The sequence below is a fragment of the Mus pahari genome, chromosome 2, assembly GCF_900095145.1.
Source record: "Mus pahari chromosome 2, PAHARI_EIJ_v1.1, whole genome shotgun sequence".
Lineage (NCBI taxonomy): Eukaryota > Metazoa > Chordata > Mammalia > Rodentia > Muridae > Mus > Mus pahari.
Genome location: NC_034591.1, coordinates 53,783,730 through 53,803,492, shown reverse-complemented (window position 1 = coordinate 53,803,492; position 19,763 = coordinate 53,783,730). Strand labels below are relative to the sequence as shown.

The 19,763-nt window shown below is 44.8% G+C and overlaps 1 protein-coding gene and 1 pseudogene across 2 annotated transcripts in view; one reads left to right on the top strand and one right to left on the bottom strand.

Annotated features, from left to right (window-relative positions):
• Positions 1-19,763, bottom strand: part of LOC110315313 (aldose reductase-related protein 2-like) — a 44,839-nt gene that overhangs the window by 16,045 nt on the left and 9,031 nt on the right. The window contains exons 5-10 of one of the 2 annotated variants that reach the window (XM_021189423.2): positions 19,687-19,763; positions 19,323-19,429; positions 18,827-18,908; positions 17,844-17,927; positions 17,207-17,289; positions 14,647-14,964 (exon numbers count right to left, since the gene is read on the bottom strand). In XM_021189423.2, coding sequence (XP_021045082.1) covers positions 14,922-14,964; positions 17,207-17,289; positions 17,844-17,927; positions 18,827-18,908; positions 19,323-19,429; positions 19,687-19,763 — 476 coding nt within the window. In that variant the 3' untranslated portion in view covers positions 14,647-14,921. Of the gene's footprint in view, positions 1-1,683; positions 14,965-17,206; positions 17,290-17,843; positions 17,928-18,826; positions 18,909-19,322; positions 19,430-19,686 lie in introns of those variants that run through there. The other variant, XM_021189402.2, reaches the window with a different exon arrangement.
• LOC110316765 lies at positions 5,116-10,470 on the top strand (annotated as a pseudogene).

Below are 19,763 nucleotides of genomic sequence, written 5' to 3'. Positions count from 1 at the left end.
CACAGACCACATGAAGTTCAAGAAGAAGGAAGACCAAAGTATGGATGCTTCAGTCCTTCTTAGAAAGGGGAACAAAATACTCACAGGAGGAGATATGGAGGCAAAGTGTGGAGCAGAGACTGGAGGAAAGGCCATCCAGAGACTGTCCTACCTGGGGATCCATCCCATACATAGTCACCAAACCCAGACACTATTGTGGATGCCAACAGGAGCCTGATATAGCTGTCTCCTGAGAGGCTCTGCCAGAGCCTGATAAATACAGAGGCAGATGCTTGCAGCCAACCATTGGACTAAGCACAGGGTCCCCAATGGAGGAGTTCAAGAAAGGACTAAAGGAGCTGAAGGGGTTTGCAACCCCATAGGAAGAACAATATCAACCAACCAGCCACCCCAGACCTCCCAGGGACTAAACCACCAGCTAAACAGTACACACGGTGGGACTCATGGCTCCAGTCGCTTATGTAGTAGAGGATGGCCTTGTCGGGCATCAATGGGAAGAGAGGCCCTTGGTCCTGTGAAGGCTTGATGCCCCAGTGTAGGGGAATGCCAGGGCAGGGAGGTGGGAGTAGGTGGGAGGGTGAGGGAAGACCCTCATAGAAGCAGGGGTAGGGGGAATAGGATAGGGGGATTCTGGAGGTGGGACCAGGAAATGTTTGAAATTTAAATAAAGAATATATCTAATTTTTAAAAGTTCATAAAACAGCAACAGCTGAGCCATCACTGGGACAAGAAACTGCTGCCAGAGCCACACAGAGGCACTGTGGTCCAGGCCGAAAGCCCCGCCCTCCTGCACGCGTGCACTGAGGAGCACTTGGTCCTTTCTGGCAGCAAAGGCTCCTTCCTCATCCTGAACCCAACTCCTTTACAGTCTCTGCGTCCGCTGCTGTAATTCTGAAAGTTCATCTCTGTGACATTTCCCATGTGAGTAGATTCCCCAGAGATCTGCACATGGTTAGTTATTGTTTTGATGGATGTGTAGGTTCTGGTTTGGTCCAAAACCGCTTCACGAAGCATTGAGATGAGCCTCGGAGCCACTTGCCAGGTGAGATTAACACAGTCAGGGTGGGACCTGAGCTGACTCTTGCTCAGTCTCTCTGTCACCCTGATCCTGCTGGGGCTTTAATATGTGGGAACTAGTGGGGTATTTGGAAAGTGAACGTGCCTGGTCTGGGGTCTGTCTGAGACTGAACTTTCACAGGCTCCCAGACTACTCTGAAGTAGGTAATGGAGTCCTTCAGCATGGGTAGCAAGTGGAGCTGGGACATTTGGAGCTCAGTGTTCCCGTTCTAAATAATTCAACCAGAAATAAATACACAGCGAAAACCTGTAAACAGTGAAGTCATTCTGAGGAAATGCTTGCGAAGAGAATAACTGCCTGGAGAGGATTGTTTGCTGTTCTTTGTAAAAATCCAGGAACAGCTGGGAACCCGACACTTGTTAGGGAAATTTGAAGCCAGCTTTGAGGCCTGAAGGGGCACAAAAAAAAAAAAAAAAAAAAAAAAAAAAAACCAACAACAACAACAAAAAAAAAACAACCGGAAAGCAACTTGGGTCCTGGCTGAAGAGTTCCAGCCTTACCCCACCCCCACCCCCACCCGTCAGGCAGATGCTATGCAAAGAGGAAGAAGTGCCAAGACCTGTCCTCACTTGAAAGAAGCAGCTGCCCAAAGACTGCGCACTCACCTTCCAGGTACCCAGGCCCACAATGGGCATCTTGGCTCTGGTAAGGAGCGTCACGAAGGCGGCCATGGTTGCTGCAGAAACGGTTCAAAGGGAGCAGACGGGAGCCTCTGCCTAAATTAGGAGTCTGGCAACTGTTTTTGTCGTGTCCTTGAGGAGACAGGCTCTTCTTCCTACTGGCTAGCGGCCACAGCCTGGGGGCGGGCACTGGCACAGGAAGTGCATTTCGGTTTTTCATAGGGCTGACCAGCAGTAAACACTGCAGAATACAAAGTTTCCCTGCTGCAGAGTGCAAGGCTCCCGCAGCAGTGCCCACGCAGGTGTGTGGACAAAAATAACAAGCACTGAAAGATGAATGTGTAAGTTTATTTAAGGAAGGTCATTGCTTCGAGGGCACATACTCTAGGGGAAAAAAAATGCAAAGCAAACAAGGAGGCTTATAGCAATCATTTTGATATCGATTAGTACTGACAACTCACTAGTGTCAGACTAGCCACATCAATTATTTCTGAAACCACTATTTCATTAGCTACAATATTGATAACAAGAGATATCGGTGTGAGATCAATTGACGGATGTCCTTACAGAAATTTTTTTCAATTTTTATTATTTATTTACATTCCCATCTCCCCCCTCCCTTGTCCCCTTCCCAAAATTTTTCATCCCATTCCTCCTCCCCCTTACCTCCGAGAGGGTGTCCCCCCAGACCTCCTCCTCCCCTGGGGCCTCAAGTCTCTCAAGGATTAGGCACATCTTCTCCCACTGAGGCCAGACCAGGCAGAACTCTGCTCTATTTGTGCCAGGGGCCTCCGACCGGACTGTTTGGTCCTCCTGGTTGGTGGCTCCATCTCTGAGAGCTCCCTGGAATCCAGATAAACTGAGACTGCTGGTCTTCCTATGGGGTCACCCTTCCCTTCAGCTTCTTCAATCCTCCCCCTAATTCAACCATACGGGTCCCAGACTTCAGTCCAGTGGTTGGGTGTATCTTTTTGTCTCAGTCAGCTGCTGGTAGGGCCTCTCAGGGGACAGCCATGCAGGCTCCTGTCTGTAAGCACATCATAGCATCAGTAATAGTGTCAGGCCGTGGTGTCCTCCCAGGAGATGGATCCCAAGTTGGGCCGGTCACTCTTTTTAATGTATGAATTTGAAAAGCGGTAATGTGAGGCTGGACCAAAGAAGAAAGAAACATAATCTCAACTTCATTAACACAAAAGTAAACACAGAGTAGCATTGTGTGTGGTTATAGTAGCCTCTGTGCCAGGCGTGGCTCTGCAAGTCTGTAATTCCATCTGTGTACAGCATGTTTCTTCATGCGGTAAGATCATGGGAGTAAATTGGTCTAGAAGTAGAGATTACCTATAAGTCATTTCGACATGATCTTTTACTACTAAAATTCTCCTTCTCCTCCTCCCTCCTCCCCCTGCCCTCTGCTCCCCACCCTCCCCTGTTCCTCCTTCTTTCCTATTTCCCCTCCCCTCCTCCTCCCTCCTTCTTTCCTTCCCCTCCTCCCCCTCTCACCTACTTCCCTCCTCCCCTCCCCTCCCTTCTCTTCTTTCTTTTTTTTTTTTTTAAAGATTTATTTATTTTATGTATGTGAGTACACTGTAGCTATGCAGATGGTTGTGAGCCTTCATGTAGTTGTTGAGAATTGAATTTTTAGGACTCCTGCTTGCTCTGGTCAACTCCACTCTCTCTGGTCGGTCCTGCTCGCTCTGACCCAAAGATTTATTATTATACATAAGTACACTGTAACTGTCTTCAGACACACCAGAAGAGGGTGTCAGATCTCATTACAGGTGATTGTGAACCGCCATGTGGTTGCTGGGATTTGAACTCGGGACCTTCAGAAGAGCAGTCAGTGCTCTTACCCACTGAGCCATCTCTCCAGCCCCTTTTCTTTCAATAATAAAAACGTTTCTTCACTCTTTGCTTTTCTTTCAGATTTAATGATTTGACCATGCCGCCACTTGCTCCTCTACATTCCCTCTCAACCCTGCCCCTGGATTCCTTCCAGACTTCATTGGGGGCATTCTATTAAGTCAGGTTTGGCTTCAGAAAGCAAGTTACTTCTACATAATACTGGATGACAAGCAGATCCCAATGACAGGGACTACTTTATGCTTCTCTGTCCCTCTGGCCTTCTCTCTGGCTTCTTACATCTCGGCTTTCCCAGGGCATCTAGTGAGTGGGGACTTAGATTATAAGCAAAGCCCTATCTCTCACTTTCAGTGTCTGTCACATGCCACCTGCTGCACTCTATGCTAGGATGCAGTTCCTGCCTTCCAGAAGTTTGTGTTGGAGCCAGACTAGGGGGCAGGGGTAAGTTCTAGGAACAGAGGATTGAGAAGGTATGTGTAGAACTTCTGATGTATGTGTGTGAGAGAGTCTACAGAATACATTGCATATATATATATATATATATATATATATATATATATATATATATATATTACAAAGTGTTGGAGTCCAGGATTCGCCCCACAAACGACATGGACACTGATCTCAGTCAGATAGGGATGGTTTATTGGACACATAACCTAAGACTGATCAATTGGGGCTGTAGTTCAAAATTTGGAGACTGAGTTACGACTCTGAACGTCTTTCTCTGTCAGGTTATAAAGGCTAAAACCACAATGAGCCCATACACAGGTGCAGGAAGTATTGCCCAGTGATTGGCTCTGATTCACGCCATTTTAGACATAATACTTCATATTGACCTTTAATTTGATGGGTCTTATGTAGAACTTTGCAGAATTTCTTAAGACTAACAAACCTCAGAACATATAGAACATAACAGGATATGTGATCAGCATGACCTTGCTCTGAGTCGAGTTATTTTTCTATACCAATGCACACAAATTACAGCAACAGTATGAAATAGCTGGCAGGCATGAAACAAAATGGCTACAGCTGTGCTTGGGTGGAGGGCAGGCCTCAACACAAAGGCTCAGAATAAGATGAAGAGAAGAGCTGTGTACTCTAAGACAGAAGACTCACACAAGAGTCGTCCAGGCCAGAACTGGTTGGCCAGACCGAGTGGCCTGAAAGGCACCCTCACGGACGGTGCTCCAGAGATTTCCCTCTGTCTACTTTATACCTATCATCCTCAGAGTAATAATGACCTTGTCGAAAGTTACATGAACAACTAAAACATCTGCTTTGGAAGAATTTAAAAAAAAAAAATCTAGCATGCCATGCAGTGGTAGTGCATGCCTTTAATCCCAGCACTCAGGAGGCAGAGGCGGGCAGATTTCTGAGTTTGAGGCCAGCCTGGTCTACAGAGTGAGTTCCAGGACAGCCAGGGCTACACAGAGAAACCCTGTCTCGAAAAGAAAAAAATCTAGCTACAACATTCAACTGATACTTTAGAGGTTAATGCTCACATTAACACAAATCTCCATCACATTTCATTGTGCTTTCGTTGTGGAATTAGGCATGAGGAAAATACAGACAACTTCTGGTAGGTCTTCCTTCTTCACATTTGATACTTTTCCTTGCTTTTATCTATTAATTTTTTAAAATTAAGGGTCTTATTATATATTCTAGTCTAGCCCAAAGCTCACTGCTCAACTCAAACTCAAGATCCTCCTGCCTTGGTCTCCTGAATGCTTGCATTACAAGTGTGGGCACCAAACCCAAAACCATTGTAATTATCAATGCTAAACCTTATAGTCTTTGAACCAAAGCTATACAGACATGTTCCATAAACAGATACTTGATGACATTTCTGTCACTCAACTCACTGGACATAACCCACAGACTTGAAAAGGTTGAAAAGAGAAGCCCTGACATTTCCCATATTGCTACTGCCAACATGAACTCCAACGGGTCTTGGAGGGAAAAGGTGTAGATTTAAAATGATAATAAATGAAAGGAGAGTGAAATTGTTGATAGTGTGAACTGGAGTTCGGTGGCTCGCAGAGGCTTAGAGCAAAGGAACAGCCTCTATTCAGATGCCTCTGGGGAAGTAGGACACTGGAGCTGACTCTCCCACGTCTCTAGAGACAGGGTCTCACTATGGGTCTCCGGTCGGTCTGGACCTCACTATGTAGACCAAGCAGGCCTTTGACTTACCTTCTTCTGCCTCTCAAGAGCTGAAATTTAAAAGGAGCACCATCAAGTAGGGCTGGAACTTTCGCTGTTAGTGCAGACGTGAGCTGTATAGTATTCAGGCATGAGCTGTATAGTATTCAGATGTGAGCTGTATAGTATTCAGGTGTGAGCTGTATAGTATTCAGATGTGAGCTGTATAGTATTCAGGTGTGAGCTGTATAGTATTCAGGCATGAGCTGTATAGTATTCAGATGTGAGCTGTATAGTATTCAGATGTGAGCTGTATAGTATTCAGGTGTGAGCTGTATAGTATTCACGCGTGAGCTGTATAGTATTCACGCGTGAGCTGTATAGTATTCAGGCTGATAAACGTACTAACTTTGATTAGAAAGTGACATATGGGCTTATTTTCCCCCATCAAACCCAGGGAAGGCCAATGAGTGATCACCTGAGAGAACACTGGGTGGCCTGAATTCATAAAGGTGTAAGAATGACCTTTGGTCTAATAGTCACCCCTTGAGAACCCTGCCTGGTGACTCATGCCTGTAATACCAGCTACTGGTAGGATGATTGAAAGTTGTCTTAGTCACTGTTCTACTGCTACAAAGAGACACTGTGACCAAGGCAACTCTTTTTAAAGAAATCATTTAACAAGGAGCTTGCTTACCATTTTGAAGGGTTAGTCATAATCATCATAGTGGAAAGTGGGCAGGCATGGTGCTGGAGCAGAAGCTGGAGCTTTATATACTGATCTATAGGTAACAGGCGGAGAGAGACTACGTCTGGCGTGGGTTTACACTCTCCGGTGATAAACTTCTTCCCAGACTACACCTCCTAATCCTTCTAATCCTTCTAATCCTTCTAATCCTTCTCAAACAGTTCCACACCCTGATGCTGAAGTGTCCAAATATATGTGCCTATGGGTGGGCCATTCTCATTCAAAGCACCACAGAAGTTGAAAGTCAGACTTGACTACATAAGGATTTTTGAGGTCAGCCCACTCTAAGCTAGAAAGTCTCTCTTTAAAAAAAAAAAAAGAAAGAAAGAAAGAAAGAAAGAAAGAAAGAAAGAAAGAAAGGAAGGAAGAAAGAAAGAAAGAAGAAAGAAAGAAAAGATGGAAGAGAGGGAGGAAAAGAGGTAGGGAGGAAAGAAGGAAAGAAGAGGAGAGGGGGAATGAAAGAAAAAGAATAAAAGAAAAGAAGAGAGGGGCTGGACAGATGGCTAATTCAATAGTGCATTTGTTCCACAAGCATGGAGACCTGAATTTCTGATCCCAAACATCCATGTAAGTAGTCAGGACAACAACACATCTGTAATTTCAGTGTAGTCAGGACAACAACATGTCTGTAATTTCAGTGTAGTCAGGACCAACAACGTGTCTGTAATTTCCGTGTAGTCAGGACCCAAACCATGGCTGTAATTTCACTGCTTGGGAGACAGAGACAGGCAGATCCCTGGAGCTCACTGGCCAGCCACTATAGCTGAATCACTGAACTTCAGGTTCAATGAGAGACCCTGTCCCAGAAAATAAGGCAGAGTAAAGAGTTTTACAGTAGACTTCTGGCCTCCAGATTTAACTGCACACATCGATAAGTACTCTCACATGAACACCTATAAGTACCAGACATGCAGCATATACACAAACTATTTTGAAAAAGGCTGCAGTCGCTCACTATTAATGTGCTTGCTTAACATGTATACAGTCCTAATTTCAACCTCCAGAACTGAAAATAAAGCTGTCCCTTATGTGGGTATATCATGTATAAAAATATATTTGTAACATACCAATGAGAAAGTGGGGAACATGAGAGTTTGGGGATCACATATAATTAGGTATAACTTGGCAAATCTACATGGTGAGAATAAAAAGATTACATTACAAATTTTTTTTACATAAATTTCAACATTTTCCAGAATAAAAGTTCAGTGAGAAAAGTGTCATTAGTTTGCATTTTTACAAAGCCTTTAATGTATTTTTCAGTTCATGATAACTGTATCTCTAACATCTAGCTAGCTAGCAGCTACCTATCTATCAACTATCTATCTCTATTGTTTTGGAAACAGGGTTTTCTGTTGGTCTGGAACCCTCTGTGTAGACCAAGCTGGCTTTGAATGTGTAGTAATCCTCTCGGTTTGACTAGAAATCCCACTGTGTACTTTAACAGAAAAATAGTTATCTTAGTTTGCTTCCTATTACTGTGATTAACACCATGACCAAAACCAAGCTGGGGAGAGGAAAGGATTTACTTATCTTTGAAATCCTGGTCACAGTTCATTATTGAGGGAAGCCAAAGCAAGAACTCCAGCAGAAATTACGGAGGTGTTTTCTCTGGTGACATTCTTTCTGCCCAGCTGTCCCTGGCGTGTGTCAATTGACAACAACAAAAATCTAACCAGGACAACAGTAAGAGGAAAATTCAGTTCTACCATATTTATAAAAATCATTTTGTTCTCATGAACTTCCCTGAAAGCATCGTGCAGATCCAATACACAGTCAAGCCTCTAGATTTTAAAAAAACATGCACGCAGAGCAGCCCTGCATCTAATGCAGATGCCTGTGTTGGGGCTCAGCCAGCAAAGGGAAAGTGAATGTGACTGTACTGGCTAGATTTTGTATGTTAACTTGACACAAGCTGGAGTTATTACAGAGAAAGGAGCCTCCCTTGAGGAAATACCTCCATGAGATCTATCTGTAAGTCATTTTCTCAATTAATGATAAAGGGTTGTGTCATTCCTGGGCTGGTAGTCCTGGGTTCTATAAGAAAGCAAGCTGAGCAAGCCAGGGGAGCAAGACAGTAAGCAGCACCCCTCTATGGCCTCTGTATCTGCATCCGGACTCCAAGTTCCTGCCCTGTGTGAGTTCCTGTCCTGACTTCCTTTAGTGATGAACAGCAATGTAGAAGAATAAACTCTTTTCTCCCCAACTTGCTTCTTTTTTTTTTCCCCGAGATAGGGTTTTTCTCTGTATAGCCCTGGTCGTCCTGGAACTTACTTTGTAGACCAGGCTGGCATCAAACTCAGAGATCCGCCTGCCTCTGCCTCTCGAGTGCTGGGATTAAAGGCGTGCACCACCACTCCCGGCCCAACTTGCTTCTTGGTCATGATGTTTTGTGCAGGAATAGAAACCACGACTAAGGGGGGTAGAGAGATGGCTCAGCGGTTAAGAGCACTGACTCTTCCGAAGGTCCTGAGTTCAATTCCCAGCAACCACATGGTGGCTCACAACCGTCCTTAAATAGATCCAGCGCCCTCTTCTGGAGTGTCTGAAGACAGCTACAGGGTACTTACATATAATAAATAAATCTTTAAAAAAAAAAGAGAGAGAGAGAGAGAAACCATGACTAAGACAGTGACCATGAGCTATAGAGACTTCAGGGTTCCAACCAAGGTATAAAATGGGTATAAAGAACTATGAAGTTGTTCCCTACAGTTTGATTTTTCCTATAGACAGCCTGAAACACGGTGACTGTTTTAATAAATAAAGTTTTAATAAAGACAGGGATAGTGAGAGGGCAAGATGTAGCTACTAGTGTCTCCTGGTTTATGGTGATCCTGTCGGATTCACCACTGGAGGATTTAGATTTAATAAGGCTTACAAGATTAGGATTCTAGTTGTTGCACCCAACGATTGAGTTACCATTGTTTCTGAACTAAGTTTGTGTAGCGTTTTCCTTCACACGGCTGTTTGACTGGGTTCAAGAGAGAGAGGTTAAGCGACAAAACAGCATATCATACCAGATGGCAGACATACATCATCTAAAGGATCGACTGTCTGAAGTTCGTCAGGAGTCTCTTTGACAGGAGGGTCAGCTTCAAGACTGAAGGAAAAGCAATGCATACCTTGTAAAGTGGTTAGAACACGAGAGTTTTCAATGTGGACCGCAGATCAAGGAGTTAAGAGCACAACAAGAGGGCTGGTGAGATGGCTCAGTGGGTAAGAGCACCCGACTGCTCTTCCGAAGGTCCAGAGTTCAAATCCCACATGGTGGCTTACAACCATCCATAACGAGAGATCTGACTCCCTCTTCTGGAATGTCTGGAGACAGCTACAGTGTACTTACATATAATAAATAAATAAATCTTTTTTTAAAAAAAAAAAAAAGAGCCCAACATGAGGAAAATCTTTTAAAAATTAGCAGATCAGTTTTTGCAGGAACAAAAGGAGACCCATAAGATTCGATCAAATGGTGGGAGAGAACTGAGTAGAAACGATCACGTAGAATCTAAAGATATTCCAAATGTGCCTGAACATGATGCAAATAAGAATGAGGACCCCTCAAGATATCGCCTTCCACATGGGAAAGAACAAGTCAAATGAGTTGGGGATGCAGGAATGCCTGGAGTAGAAGAGAATGATCTAGCAAATGTAGATGAGCTTCCTGCTGCTTTAAAGAAGCCCCCCCCCCCAGCTCCTCAACATGAAAGTCGTCAGACAATCTCCCGTCTTCCAGCCTCTCTGGGCAGCCTCTCTCACCAAACATGGCTCCAGGTTCACGCCGAAACCAGAATGAAAATCCCTGTACTTCAAAACAGAACCCTTCGAATCCTCTTCAGCACATAATTCCAGGCCCAAACCTAGAGCAGGAACCCAGAATTCAATCAGACACACGAAAGCAAGCCGCCAGGCACAGAGCCAATGATTTCCACAAGTTGAAGCAAAATGATGAAGAACGAGAGCTTCAGATGGATCCTGCAGACTATGGCAAACAGCGTTTCGGTGATGTCCTTCAAATCTAAGGGATTCCCGAAACCCAAAGGGCTGTGCAGCAGATCATCTCTACTTGTCAGTTTTGACTTCTGGTGTAAAGATCAGGTGTATCAGTTGTAAAGATACATTGAGATAGGTTTAAGGAAACTTTCTTTTTAAAGATGTGAGCCATCATGTGGTCGCTGAACTCAGGACCTCTGCTCACTCTGGCCCAAAGATTTATTTGTTATATGTAAGTACACTGTAGCTGCCTTCAGACACTCCAGAAGTGGACATCAGCTCTCATTATGGATGGTTGTGAGCCACCATGTGGTTGCTGGGATTTGAACTCAGGACCTTGGGAAGAGCAGTCAGTGCTCTTAGCCGCTGAGCCATCTCGTCAGCCCCTTAAGGAAACTTTTAATGAAGGAATGTACCAGTGTACATATGTGAACTGTTCATATTATATTATCAAAGCAGATACTTTTTTTGGTTATGACACAGCTGGGCCAAAAACAGTTAATCTTTGCATTTTAAAGCAAACTGATGTAAATTTCATATTTTACTGAGCCTAATTTCTTTTTCACGAAGAGACAAACAGGAACGAATGGTTGTACAGGTTACATGCTGCACATAGTATAACCACAATGAGAAGTTATTTGGCTGAAAAGTCCACACTAATACATTTTTGTTACCCGACAGGGGTCCTCTATTACCCCTCATTTAACACTCTTGAAGAAGTTATGCTAAACTAGGTACACAGAAGTGGGGAGGCTGGATGCCAAGCAATGGGCAAATGCACAGAATGGCCTCCTGCTCCTTTGGCGGAAACAATAGTCATGTGAATTCATCAAAACCCAAAATATTTCTTAACCTTCAACTAGCAGTTCAGTTATCGCGAGAGTATGCCGGGCACATGCTTTACTCCATTAAATTCACAACCTTCCTTTTCCTTACTCTTTGAGAAAGCTCTCCCTAAGTTGCTAGAGATGGCCTGTTGCTCACGCTTTATTCCCTCACCATGAACTTGTATCTGTCTGCCTCAGCCTCCTGTACAGTAAGGATTAGAACCCTACAGGACCAGGCTCCGCACTTCAGACTCTGCTAATGTTTGTACTCAAACCTCAGGAGCCATCCTTGTTTCACATCATTTCTTAGACTAGACATCATTGATATGTAATGTCAGCAAGTGCCACTAGGTGGCGACAAAGTCTAATGCCCGAGTTGATACTTGTACCAGGGGCCCCCAAATATAAAGGGGAAGCCAGTCTATTAAAGGATGAAAAGAAAAAGACGGACCTTCTTGGAATGGCACTGGTACAGGGTGATGGGTTGACAGGTAGAGATCTTGAGCCCAGGAGTTTAAGATTAGCCTGGGAAAATGAATCATGGGTGTTGGGGACTGGGCAAGAAACAAAGAAAAAGCAGAAAGCCATGAGACTAAGGAGACTCGTGAGCTGAGGTCAAGAAGATACTGAACCCCTTGTAAGTATAAACCAGTGAAGCACGCACTCCCAAGCAATGGGAGACGGCAGGCTCTTTCTGTCACTGTAACCGTTCATACATATCACAAGGGGGGTCTTCCCTCTGCTTTGACATGTTTCCTGCCGGTGACTGAAGGATTCTTTCTCTCTGTTTAAGTACCACGTTTTTTATCCCAAGCCTCCAGCCCCCCTTTGCTTTCAGTTGCATTTTGGCTAATCCCCCATGGTTGATGTCAACCGTATCTATCTCCATCCCAGGCACCCAGGTGTTCTGCAGAGTTCCAAAAGCCTGTCCATTAAAATCAACTCTAAAATGCTCAAAAATGAAAGTTGTACAACACGCCCCTCATTTTCTCTGCTGGGCTTGGCCTCACAGAGGCAGGAGAGATACAAATGCTGGTGGCTGGAGTTTCTCCTAAATTGTAGGAAGAGGTAGCAGTTTCTACAGAATTTCCCCCAGGAAGATGGTGCATTCACAAGATCTACAGAGGAGCTTACAACTTTGTCTAACAGTATTCTATTCCAATGACCCTTGGTTCATATAGGCAGACATTTAATACACATTTGTTGACTGTGGAGCCAAGATACCTAGCCGCTGCACACTGTGATGAATATAGAAGTTGGATAAAGGATGGTTTATATGGCAGATACCCCATCCTGACAACAGGGGATCCTGCACGTGAAATTGGCAGATGTCCCTTTAGCACTATGAAGAGAAAAGCCACTCACTGCCCAACAGGCACATACTGCTGAGTTCCACGGTCCTGGATAGTGAGACAGTAATTAACTCGTTACTCTAAATCGTCTGGCACTTACATCTGCAAAGTTGGTTGTTTATAAAGAATGTCTTCCTACTTTTGTTTGTTCGTTGGTGTGTATGTCTGCTCACATGGGCGTGTAGGCCACAGCTGGAAGTGTGCTCATAGGACAGCCTGTGGGAATCACTCTCTCCTCCACTGTGTGGGTCAGGGGTTAGACTCGTGACCTCAAACACCCTTACCAACTGTGCGACCTCGCTGGCCTTGGTGCCTTGTTGGCTTGCTTTCTGAGACGAGGTCCTACCTCATCAGCCTTGGTCGCTTGGTAGTCCCTACACAGTCTAGGTGACCTCGAAATTACTGCAACACTGCCTCAGCCTCCTACATATTTGGGTTCTTGTTCTGTGCCTAAACTTCTAGCTCCATTTTTTCAAAAGCTTCCCACCTACCAGTAACATAATTTAAAACAAGCAGGTGCACATATGTTCTAGCCAGCATGATGGATGGTCTCAAATCGTGACGTAAATTAGAATTTTATCATAGTGATTGGTCTTTTTTATGAACTAGATTATAATGAATTATCTCCAAGGTAATTCATGATTAGACAAACAAAATGGAAGTTTTGAAAATTAATTCTGAATATACAGCACTATATGCTGAACCTTGGTATCAAAGCAACCCTGTCAGTGTGTTAAAATTCTGTAACACTCAGCTTTTCTTGACTCTTGAAAACCATCAGAGTTAGCTTAAAGACACCAACATTTTAAATTGCTCTAATTTAATCTGTCGGCTAACTGTTAAATTAGTAAGATAGTTCACTAATAAATCAATGAAATTGAAATCTATGGGCTACATTCAACAGCTTCCATTAACTGTGCATATTTCTCAAAAAGAAAAAAAAAAGAGCTCTGAGTCTAACACAGACATGCCAGAGGGGTGTTTGAAGGAGAACGTTCTCCACAGACTGAGCATCCAACACTGGGCTCGGGGGATGCTGTTTGGGGGTTTAAAGACTGAAGCCTTGCTGGAGGAGGTACACAGTTGGGGACAGACTTTGAGGTTAAAAATCCTAGCCTACCCATTGTTCATTCTCTCTCTCTGTGTCTCTCTGTCTCTCTGTCTCTCTCTGTCTCTCTCTGTCTCTCTCTCTCTCTCCCTCTCTCTCTCTCTCCCCCTCTCCCCCTCCCCCTCCCCTCCCCCTCTCCCTCTTCCTCTCCCTCTTTCTCTCCTTTCTGCTTGTGGCTCAGGCCATTATGCCTCCCTGCTGTCTCAGCCTGGATGTTATGGGCTCTAAACCTCTGGAACTTAATCCCAAAGGAGATGTTCTAACCATTGCTTTGGTCGTGATGTCTTATCATGGCAACAGAAAAGGACCTAGTGTGGCCAGCTAGTTCACTTGTGTTGACTTCTGTGTGGCTGCATGCAGAACTGAGGTATAGAACGGAATGCACGAGGTGGTGGCTTTTATAAACACAGGATTCCCTAAGGATCCACTGGGAATGGGATTCCGGGGAAGCAGTTCTGTGATCTTAGCTGGACTGTAATGATGAAGACCTGGGAGAACTTGACTACATCTTAATCCCTAAATCCAAGCTGGCTGACCCAGGCTGTAGCTCCCTAACCAGGTCCATCCTCTCTTCTGCAGCCCGAAGCCCACGGCTAGACCTGCCCCTGCAGTTAGATGTGGCTTTGCTGCCCAGCCCAGGCTCACCCCAACGCTGGGAGCAGGGTAGCCCTCCCCTGGAGCAAAGCAAACCCTTCAGCTCATCAGAGCGGGTAGAGCTTGCAGTTGTGAGTGTGTACTGACTCTCTGGCCTGACTGAGTATTAAAGGCAAGGTTGGGGGCAACAAGAAGGATGGACCAAGAAAGTCACAGGGAAAGAGACTTGGGAGAAGGATGTGGGCATGCCAAGCGTGAATGATAAGAGATGGACCCAATGAGCTCACTCCTTCAGAAATCACTTCAGAACGTGTTGGATACATGTGTTAATGTTCTGATTCTTTATTATTTTATCTGCATGCCCTCAAATGTTACCAGGGTTCCTGGTTGTTGACAAATATCCGGTCAGGTTGAATTAGTGAAGGAGATGTCTGTTTGCTTCTCCCATTTGCTCGCAACAGTCTGTCCCTGGTTCATCATAGGGATGTAAACACAGCCTTGCCTACAGCAGGATGTCAGGCAGGCCGGGCTTAAGCAGGACTCCGGGAGGGAGGTGTGCATCAGCAGGGAGGAAGGAAGCCTCGTGGGCTGACTCAGCTTCAATATTCTGCATCATAGGGAAATTCTTCCATGTTTGCTGTCCTGCAGCCACAAGCGTGGAGGAAACATTAGTGACATCGGACACTTCATGCTTGCTTACTTAGAGACGGTCCCATGTACCTCAGGTTACCTCTGAACTTATGTAAGAGCAACTTTGAACTATGCCCCTCCTGCCTCTGCCTCCAGAGGACTGTGATCACAGGCATGTGCCACTGGGCCTGGTTTTTTTTTTTTTATTTTATTTTTTATTTTTAGTTATTTGTTTTACATATTGAGATTATAATATAATTACATCACTCATTCTCCTCCCTCCAAAATCTGCCATATACCTTCCCCTCCTTAATTTCTTACGAGTATATATGTATATACATAAATATATGTGTATGTAACAATGAATGAAAAAGAGGCCATGAACATGAAAGAGGCCTGGCTTTGTGGACTACTGGGGATCTAACTCAAGGTTTCACAGATACCACACAAGAACTATCTCCACTGAGCCATTTCCCTAACCTAGGTGCACTGATAGGGTGTCCATAAAAATGTATTTTCTGTGCTTCCTCGGGCTTCCCTCACCCCACACCATGATCTTCCCCTTTAATTGATGAGCAGAGCATTTGAAAAGAGTGTCAGGAAGTATGCAGTGGCCAGGTCATCAGAATAAGGTCATGATGATCCATCGTTAAAGACCCGCACACATCCCAGGGTCCCACGAATACTGTTTGAGTTCATCTTGCTTTATTGAGAAGTGGGAAACCATGTTGAAATAGAAGGATTGGTTATTGTATTGTGGTTGTTGTATAAAACAGGCTGGATAAGCCATGAGCTAGGATCTCTGTATTTAGTGGCTCTGTGCTGCAATTGTTATTATTGTCCCTACTCTGTAGATGAGGAAAGAGAATTGGCAAAGCTACCCACCCACCCAAGGCTCCATAGCTCCTGAAAGACTGACATTTGGATTAGAAGACAGCTGAACTTACTTCTGAATCCAATCTACTACCTCCACTCATTATGTATCTATCTAAAATTAAACTATTTGGTGACCAAAAATTATCACAAACATGTCTCAAGCCAAATCCTTGATTTCTTTCTTTTTTTTTTCTTTAAGATTTACTTATTATTATACGTAAGTACACTGTAGCTGTCCTCAGACACACCAGAAGAGGGTGTCAGATCTCATTACAGGTGGCTGTGAGCCACCATGTGGTTGCTGGGATTTTGAACTCAGGACCTTCGAAAGAGCAGTCAGTGCTCTTACCAGCTGAGCCATCTTGCCAGCCCCAATTCCTTGATTTCTAAATACAGTTCTATTCTTGGATTGCTCACATAAGAAACAAAACCAACCAAGCAAAACCGCATTTGCTAGCCTGTTGGCAAATTCAGTTGGCTATTTTTCTATTGGACATCAGGTCCGATTATTGTCCTTTCTTCCCTGGATTGCTATACCAGGCTCCCGGTGGCCTCTCTAGCAGAAGTCACTGTGAAACTTTTAAGACATGTTAGTTCACGCCACACTCTGCTCATTCTCTCCTGGCTTCTAAGCTCCTTTAAACACCAAAGTCCTCCTCACAGATCACGCCACCTGTATGCTCGTAGCTCTGAGGCTTTCTGAATCCATTTCTTCCCACAATAGCCTGTACTCACTGGCTGCAGCTTCTCTGGCTTCATGACTCACGAGCCCTAAATCCACCACACCTCAGGGCATTTGAACCCATAGCTGTAATTGCCAAGAAAGGTGTTGTTCTAATACCGCATGGCACATTCCTCACTTCTTCCAATTGTGACTTTATCAGCAAAGCTGTCCTTGGGCTGTCACCTATAAAGCCTCCATTCTACCTAGACACACTATGTCTCATACCTTTCACTAACTTTATTTTTTTTTCCTATGGCATTTGTTACTGCCTGACATACATACTCAGAGTTACTTCAGATATTTCTAGGATACAGGAGTGGGGAACATGATGTTTGTATACTATGATAGGCCAAGCAACTAGAACATCATACACAGTGTTTAACAGATAATCCAGTTAGTGAGTGAGAGAGTGATGAGCGCTCTGGCCTCCTGCAAAGGAACAGCATACTGTTTCTGAAAACCCTGGCTCTATGGGTAAACTTCAGAGAATTAGCAGCAACTGGCAGTCGTGACTTCCCATGACACAAATTTTACTTTTTCATAATTTCCAAAAAAAACAGTATTTGAAGATAATGTTATCCTGGATGTCTTCCAACCCTTCCAGCTTATCCTCTACACCTTCAGAAAGCTTATACATGACCCTACCCCACTTACTCAGGCAGCAGGCAGGCCCTCCAGTTTCTGTTGAAGCTAAGGATAGTGGCCATCTCCTCGTCACTCAACTGGAAGTCAAAGACCTGGAAGGACAAGCTTCCCGAAGCATCCTTAGCAAGGAAAGGACTGGTGCCTGAGGCTATAGGCATTCCTCTCTACACACACAGGTTCACACTGCATACAAACCACTTTCTAGATAGAATTCAGTGATCCAAAAAAGAGAGACCTTGGGCTTGTAGCCACAGAAATCTCAGTCTGTGCAGTGTCTGACCCTCGAGGGACACATGGCATCTTCAGGAAGGACATTTCCTCAAGTCTGGTCCATGCCTGTTCTCCAGCTGTGCAGGCCAGGGCAGTCTGCACTTGGGTAGGCTGTCAATGGCTCTTGATCTAAGTGCTCATGGGAAAGCAGGGGTCTTCTCCAGAGCTGACAGGGCTGCTCTGGGCCCCACCCTCAGCCCATCTGTGGCTCACTGGTGGTTTATCGAAGCTCTGTTGAGGCCAGCTCCCCGGGACAAACGTTCACAAGATGATCAGAAGTTGGGGAAGACACGGGGATAATCCAGGAATAGGATGAGAAGAAAGCCTAGCGTCTTCGCATCACACATCCATATCAGGTGATCGGTCACCATCTTACCTGAATGTTCTCCTGTATACGTGATGGTGTCACAGACTTCGGGATCACCACCACATTCCTCTGGATGTGGAACCGAATCAGAACCTGTGCACAAAAAAAGTAAAGAAGGCATGTGTTCACTAAAAGAGGGCTGTGGTGGTTTAAATGAGAATGGCCCCACACGTGCACGCGTTTAGAAACTTGGTCGCCAGTCAGCGGAACTGTTTGGGAAGATTTAGGAGGGGTAGCCTTGTTGAAAAAGGCACGTCACTAGGGGAGGGCTTAAGGTTTCAAGACTTAAGTCATGGCCAGGGTGCTCTCAGTATCCTGCCTGTGGTTTGAGATGTGTGCTCTTAGCTGCTGCTCCAGCACCACGCCTGCCAGCCTGCCGCCATTGTTCCCAACATGATGTTGATGGGCTCCTATCGCTCTGTAACTGTAAGCTCTATCCCCTGCCCCACAATAAAAAAAAAAAAAAAATGCCTTTCTTCTATAAGTTGCTTTGGTCATGATGTCCTATCACAGCATCAGAAAAGTAACAGACAAAGATCAAAGATTATCTTCGCAGCTCCCTCTGACTCTTTTATCTCCCATACTCCTGAAAGCAACACCATGATTTCCTAAGTCAGGAGTGAAGACTTGGCAAGGAGCTAATGAGCAGAAGTGGTCCTTGTTTGATAGCAGCGTTATTTCCTGCAGATGCAAATAGACTTACATTTCCCATGTCTTTCTCTCCAAGGGATTAAAAGAAGGCAATACAAAGAATAAAACAAAACTAAGAATGGATTACAGTGGCCGGAGAGATGGCTCGGCATTTAAGAGCACTGACTGCTCTTCCAAAGGTCCTGAGTTCAAATCCCAGCAACCACATGGTGGCTCACAACCATCTGTAATGAGATCGGGCGCCCTCTTCGGGTATGTCTGAAGACAGCTATAGTGTACTTACATATAATAAATAAAAGACTGGATTGCAGGGTTGAAAGTGGGGAGGCATGTAATTTTACCTGGGCTGAGGTTTTCTTGTGTTTGGTGGCAATCTCTTTAATTCTGGGGTCCTCTAATAGTGAAGGGTCATCTGGCTTGGCTCTAAAGGTGGAAAAATAGCTGGCGTGAGTAAATGACACTCACTTCCATGACACTATCAAGGCCGAGCACCACAGCCTTCCCCACCCGCAAAATGGACAGGGGATCCTTCTGGAAGCTTGTGTCTTTCCTGTGATCCTCATCTGTAGGTTCTGCAGCCTCGGTAATTTGTAAAGGGTGCCCAAGCATTAAATAGTAGAAGCATTCTTAAGTGGTAAGGCATTCAGTATTTTGTTTTGTCTTTAAAATAAAATATTGTGCCCTCCCCGCTCCCATGCAATCCTATTTGGATGTGTCAGGCATATTGCTATAGAGACATTTTTTTTCCAGGTACATGAGAAATTTACACCAATATTAATCAGTTATGAAACAATCATTTCAAAACTGATAAAAGAAAGCCATACTCTGAAACCTCACCTAGGCCGGTCTGGGGAGCCCAGGGGACTGTAGGCCGTGACAGCGATGCCCTTGGAGTGACAGTACTGGATCAGTTTTTCCTGGGTGAGGTAAGGGTGACACTCGATCTGCAAGAGAAAACATCTCCATCACTAGGGAAGAGGCCTTCCTGAGTGGCTCAGCGGGAACTCCAGGCACAATAAAGGACCAATACAAAGGCCAAACACAACCCACAGACAGGTATGCTACAAACCAGACCCAGAGACCCACCTTCCACCTCCCTAAGCATCCTGAACACAGACCTGAGAGAGGAGACTGCAGACTGTATTGAACTCCTGGTGCTGATGCAGGCACAGAGCAGGACCCTGCACCAAACAGAACTTACCTGGTTGGTCACTGGCTTATGTTTCAGTCCAGGCTTGTTCAGGAGCCTTTCAATCTGGAAGTGGTTGAAGTTGGAGA